This window comes from Nycticebus coucang, chromosome 9 (assembly GCF_027406575.1).
Source record: "Nycticebus coucang isolate mNycCou1 chromosome 9, mNycCou1.pri, whole genome shotgun sequence".
NCBI classification, from domain to species: domain Eukaryota; kingdom Metazoa; phylum Chordata; class Mammalia; order Primates; family Lorisidae; genus Nycticebus; species Nycticebus coucang.
The window spans coordinates 134699727-134705726 of NC_069788.1; the positions used below are offsets into that span (position 1 = coordinate 134699727).

The 6000-nt window shown below is 39.6% G+C and overlaps 1 protein-coding gene across 1 annotated transcript in view; it reads left to right on the forward strand.

The window, feature by feature from the left end:
• LOC128594206 (POTE ankyrin domain family member B-like) overlaps nucleotides 1-5561 on the forward strand; it is a 70689-nt gene extending 65128 nt beyond the window's left edge. Inside the window, exons 12-13 of the mRNA XM_053602795.1 lie at nucleotides 2574-2667; nucleotides 5337-5561. Of these exons, the coding sequence (XP_053458770.1) occupies nucleotides 2574-2667; nucleotides 5337-5527 (285 nt within the window). The 3' untranslated portion in view covers nucleotides 5528-5561. The remainder of the gene's footprint in view (nucleotides 1-2573; nucleotides 2668-5336) is intronic.
• The last annotated feature ends 439 nt before the right edge of the window (nucleotides 5562-6000 follow it).

Sequence of the window (6000 nt, forward strand, 5' to 3'; positions counted from 1 at the left end):
TCTTGGTCAGCCCGCTCTGGGAGTTTCCTTGTTCTGCGCGTGCTTTTTCTAATCCTCGTGTTCCACCCAGGCCAGTACCGCCTCAGGCAAACCCTTTACTCATGGGGCCTGTGTTTCAGTCCCAAATCTGTTCTGTGGTGGTTGCCATCTGAGAAGATGCCTGGCCTCCTTTAGTTGCCCAGGGAGACAGGGGGAGTTGCTTTGGGAAATCTGAGGGTTTGCCTTTTTGTTGCTAAAGATGACTGCTGCTCTGTGCCTCGGGGCACTGCCGCTGCGGCGTGATTCCCTCTCAGCTGACCATCGTCTCCTCACTCCCATGCCACAGAATCAGCTCTGACCAGCTGCAGTCCAGGTCCTGTCCACACCCCTCGAGAAATCACACAAGACTCTGGACTCCTGGGGGACAGGCCTCCAGACCTCAGAGTGAGAGTGGAGGGAAGTGCTGGGAGCTCAGAATTGCAGGTCGTAACACGAAACTCATTGAGACCAAATGATCACATAAACATATACAAAGGCTACCAGACACACGAGCCCGTAGATGCACAGACAGAGATAGATAGACATACAGACAACACCCACGACAACAGCAACAAAAAACAACTACAATAAAAATAGTGATAAATGTAAAATAATTGAAAAAAAAGAAAAAAAGTGGTGTTCATAAAAAAGTTAAAGAAATAAGAAAGGAGAAATTAAAATTAGAAAAAAAGGAAATAAAAATATGTCTATAAAAATCATAAAAAAATAATAATAGTTCCTCCAAGAAAATGGTGAGAAAAAAACAGAACAAAAAAAAAGAGAAAAAGAAAAAATGGCACCAATCACAAAAATATTATTCTTGTACATATGTAGAAATATACATCTGTATGTATGATGTAGGGATCAATTTTCGTAGGAATATATTTATAATGCAGTATACTTTCTGGACACCAGGAGGCGCTGTGAGTAGTTTCCAGGCTTATACCTGATTCAGTTTATACTGTTACCACCTAAGCACCCTACCTGGCCGATCGCCATTTTGGAGTTTTGGTCAAAGTTTGTCACCTAAGTATTGCGCAACCTCAGCTGCTCTGTTCCAGATGGCACTCCTGTCCGACCTCCCAACTCGTTGCAGCAGTCCACGCTTCACAAATCTTTCCACTCTGCTCCGACGTTCTCCTACAAACTGGCGACTGCAGTCGGCTGTTGGGAAGGGTGTTGGCTGCTGGTGGCTCCCGTGGCTGCTGACAGGTCCCGTGGCTGGGTTCGGGGACCTTATTCTCAGTGTTGTGGTTCAGAGTCTCCCTTTTGAATTGGGACTTTTCAGTCCAGCCACCTGCCAGTTTGCCATGCAGCCTGAACTGCCAGCCCCCTCCAACATTCCCCACCAGGGATGCTCTGGTCTATTTAATCACTCCTGTTGTTCTGGGGGAAGGCGTCTGCCATTTTGGATAGTTCAAAATGTCTGTTTCCCAGGCGGTATCCCTTCCCTTCAATTTTCCATTGGGTTGCCGAGCTCTCTGTGGTTTTGAGTGGCTCTCCTTTCGGGTGCCATCCTTAGCTCAGGAGTACATTTTCGTAAGTTGGGTTTTGCCAGTAATTGGAAGCTGCTGTCCCCCGTAAGGGAGGGGCCTGCCAGCCAGCATGGCCAAGCAGGGAAAAATCTCTACAACAGTCTGTGGTTTTAAATTACTCCTCATATACAGCAATCTGCCAATTTGCTGAGTGTCTCCAGCTGTCAGTCCACACCAATAATCCACGCGTGGGAAAGGTCCAGACCACTCTTCCTCTCACATGATGACTTGGGAGAGGTCGGCTACACGTCCGCCCCATCTGCCATCATGCTCCGCCTCCATCCTTCCCTCTTTATTAAGGCTTTCCATACTTTCTTGAAGTTGTTTCCTAATTGGGAAGGAGTTGCACAGTGTATGTCCTGTTTACTTGCTTTTACTTAAACATAAACATAAGGTAAGTTGTTCTTATCAGAGGATATCTTTTTCTTCAACAATTTTTCCTATCAGTAAATATTTTATCACAAAACATTTTGATGTCTTCAAGGCCTTGTTTAGCTAAATGAAGCAGCATTGACATTTTTGAGCTCATACTCGACATGATGTACTCCCAAGTTGCCCATTATGCCAGTATCTAGTGTTATCACTGACATATTTCTAGAGTGGGAAATATTTTAAGGATGTAATGCCAGAAGTATGATATCCCATGTATTATATTTTTCACAATGTTGATCTGTGTTTGGTGGAGAATGCAAAGTAATGTTATGGAAGGTGAAGTAAGTTCCTTGTTGCTATATAACATGAGTTAATGTTTTGTCTTCGAATATGTTTCCTTTGGCTGCCTATGCTCAATTTACAGAATCAATAGCCATACACAAGTGGAAGGTAAGGTTCATCTCGAGAGCATATGTATAGCTGCAATGCTTTGGTTTTTAAGACATTCTTCTTTCTTTAAAGGTTAAAAAACTTTGATCTTAGAGTAGATAATTCAAATATTTTTGACAAAAATGATTAGGAAATGTTGATACCACTTATTTTAATTATAAAGTACTTTAAACTCAATGTTGATGTTAATTTTAACAGAATTTATCAGAGAATCTTACCAAGGAGGATCTTAGTGGTTCTTCTTGGACTGGCAATTCAAATGGATACAAGACAGTACCCAAACAAGTAAAGGGTAAGCACTACAACTTACGGGAAATGTCATGTGAAATAATGTTTATTGAAGAACGTGAGCACCAAAAACCATCTTGGCTTTTAGATATGTATGGTAGAAAAAAGAAAAGATGAAGCAAAACAGTGATAAATTGTATGTCTTCTCAGGTGTCAGCAACAGATGATGAAATCGAGAGTATCACTTAAGGAACTGAATCTTTAGTTCCATCTCAGTATAGTGCGAGAGCTGAGCAAAGACAAGAAATCAGGAAGAGGACAGCTTTACAAAAGGGGATGAAGAACTGGGAAAGCAGACAGTACAGAAAGTACATGGAGAGAAAAGGAGCAGATGGATGTAATGTCAGGGTGGTCCAATAAAATATTTCTTAAGTAAAAGGTAGATTAAAGTGTTAGGTGGGAAGAATGTAGTAAAGATGAAGATCTTCCAGTGCCAAAATGAGTGAGACAAGTAGCACCAAAATCCTTATTCTCCCTGTGTTTCTCACTGTTTGGAAGCTATTAAGGGCTGAGGCCCCTGTTCATGCAGAGCTGTTTGATGGAGTGTGGAGCTGTTACGTGTAAGCAATTTCATGTCATATAAAGTGATGTTTCTTCATAGCATATGGTTCAATTTTATGGAAGTGGATAGAAGACAATGGGGTTATTCGTGGAGAGGTCAGGAAAGCTGTAGCCCAGTAACATTCCATTAGAAACATGGTGATTTTAAATGCCATTTCAGTGTGGAATATGTGACTGGGAGAAACTGGAGGCTGTATTCCAAGGGCTATTTTTAGGTAAAGAAATGTGGACTAATACTCTTTAAAGACCAGATATTCTCAAACATTAAGAAATCAATGGGGACCATGTTAAAGATGCACATCGTGATTGAGCAGGTTTGTGATTCTACAGTCGTAATGCATTCTCATTTGTTTCCAGTACTGTTGGTCCTCAGAACGCCCTGAATAACTAGGGCATAGAGTTCTCTGTAGAGGAATGTGTAGGAGGCGCCATTGAAGAGCACTTCCAACCTAGAATGAAAGGAAAGCATTATTTTGTTCTTATTTCTGAGCATTTTTCTAGCTGGAGGATAACACTGAATGATAGAGATATTGAAACACTAGATATATGATGTTTTGCTAAATAAAGAGGAAAGAGGTGGTGGAAATAATCTATCAAAAGAATGCAGATGGCAGATTGCAAGATTTTTTTTTTTTTTTGGCAAACGAAGAGGGCTTGTGAGTGGGCATAGAGGAAAGAAGTTTAGCGAGGTAATTTCTCAGTTAGTGATGAGCAAACATGACAGAACTCAGTTCAGGTGGTTTCAGGAAATTTGCACACACAGAGAAGATTTGATTACTGCAGCTGCAGAGATGACTGGAAGGAGGAGGAAGTGCTGGATTGGGGCAGAACACAGGGAGGCATTTCTTTTCTCCAGAAGGATCAGGCATCTGAGATATATGTTGCATTGATACTAGTTAATCAGATCAGGTTACTTTGAACAAAGATGGCTGGCTTTTTTTGCAAATGTTATTTTTTTTTTCTATAAAGTAGTTGTTTCCTAATTCCCTTAATGTGAGATCTTCAAGAACACTAATTTTAGAAACAGTACACTTAGCATTTGATTCAATCTGTATAAAAGTAAAGTATGCAAGCAAAATATGTATCCCCAAATATTCTGAAAATTTAAAAAAAGCCTAAAAGCTTATTTTTGCCTCTTATGAAATTTAATGTCATGTTCAATGAATATTCTAGTGATTTTTGAATATAAAAATTCATTAACATCTAGTAATTATTTTTTAAAAACATTTTAACTTTGTTTTTTTTGTGTGTGGTTTGTAGGTCCAGGGCTTGGTTTGAATCTGCCACCTCTGGCATATGGGGCCAGTGCCCTACTCCTTTGAGTCACAGGAGCCACCCAACATCTAATAATTATATGGCCATTCAGTGTTTCCTTTTTGATAAATAGTTCACCATAGATAGCTCAGTATATGTAATTTCTCACATACCTCTTATATGAATTGAGGAAGAAAATTAACAGCACAAAAGTAGAGGACCTAAGAAATATTGGTATACTTGTGTCTCTTGTGGGTATGGAGAAGATCAAATTTCTAAAACTGCTATTCTACAAGGGTCTAGCCATGCAGATCGATTGAACCCTTTCTCTAATGAGAAATGGACTATGCCCTCATCTGAACTGTCTTCATAGCTGTGTTTCTTCCTAAATGACATCCACAAACTGAAGAACTTGGCACTTAATTGCAGCCTATTGTACAAATGATGTTTTGGGTTGTAGTAAAGGCATGCTGTAAGCTTCTGCCATCGGCCTTGCCTTTTATGCTCTCTGGGTCATGATTTGCTCCTTCAAATAAAGACCACTCTTCACTCTTCTGTATGTGCACTTTTCTATATGAGTGATTTTCATTTGAAACATAATCTCACTTTTGAAGTTTTAACTGTATATTATATTAAACTTGTATTCCTATTGTCTTCAGTTTTTGTCTGTTATGCTCCTGTCTGCCCATAAATCAATCAATCCACCAATAAAAGAGAGAAAAAGCAGCCCGAAACCTAAAGTATTTATTTTCTAAGCACAGCTTGGGGGTTCAGCTCAATAGGAACTCTCCTCCACTGTATGTTTGGCTTTGTCATATTTACATTTACACTGATTTCTATGTTCTCTTTTTTTTTCAGTGCATGTTAAGACACAACCTCAGTATCAGGTAACAATATTCATTCAGGAAATTTGCACACACAGAGAAGATTGGATTACTGCAGCTCCAGAGATTACTGGAAGGAGGAGGAAGTGCTGGATTGGGGCAGAACACAGGGAGGCATTTCTTTTCTCCAGAAGGATCAGGCATCTGAGATATATGTTGCATTGATACTAGTTAATCATATCAGGTTACTTTGAACAAAGATGGCTGGCTTTTTTTGCAAATGTTATTATTGTTTTTTTTTTTTTTTCTATAAAGTAGTTGTTTCCTAATTCCCTTCATGTGAGGGAATTATTTTCTGTACATTGTGTGAAATTGTGCTTTACTTATGATACAATTTGTTTCAAAGCTCACTGTGCACGATGCTGACATAAAACCTCCTACTCCAAAAAAAGGAGTACAAAGGATTAAAGTTAAACCAGCTGCAACAGGTAATTTTCTTTTGTTGTTGTTGTCATTCTGCCTCCCATTGTTCTCTTATTTGGCATCCCTGTCCTTGTTAGGGAAATGACAGAGGTGAATTTGGTGACTCCACAACTTTCCAAGTGCTTCTTGGAATTCAAATCTTTACTTAGAGGAGCACTTCATGTTAACATCTCAGTCATGTTTAACTTTAATTATTCCATCTTACTGATTTTACA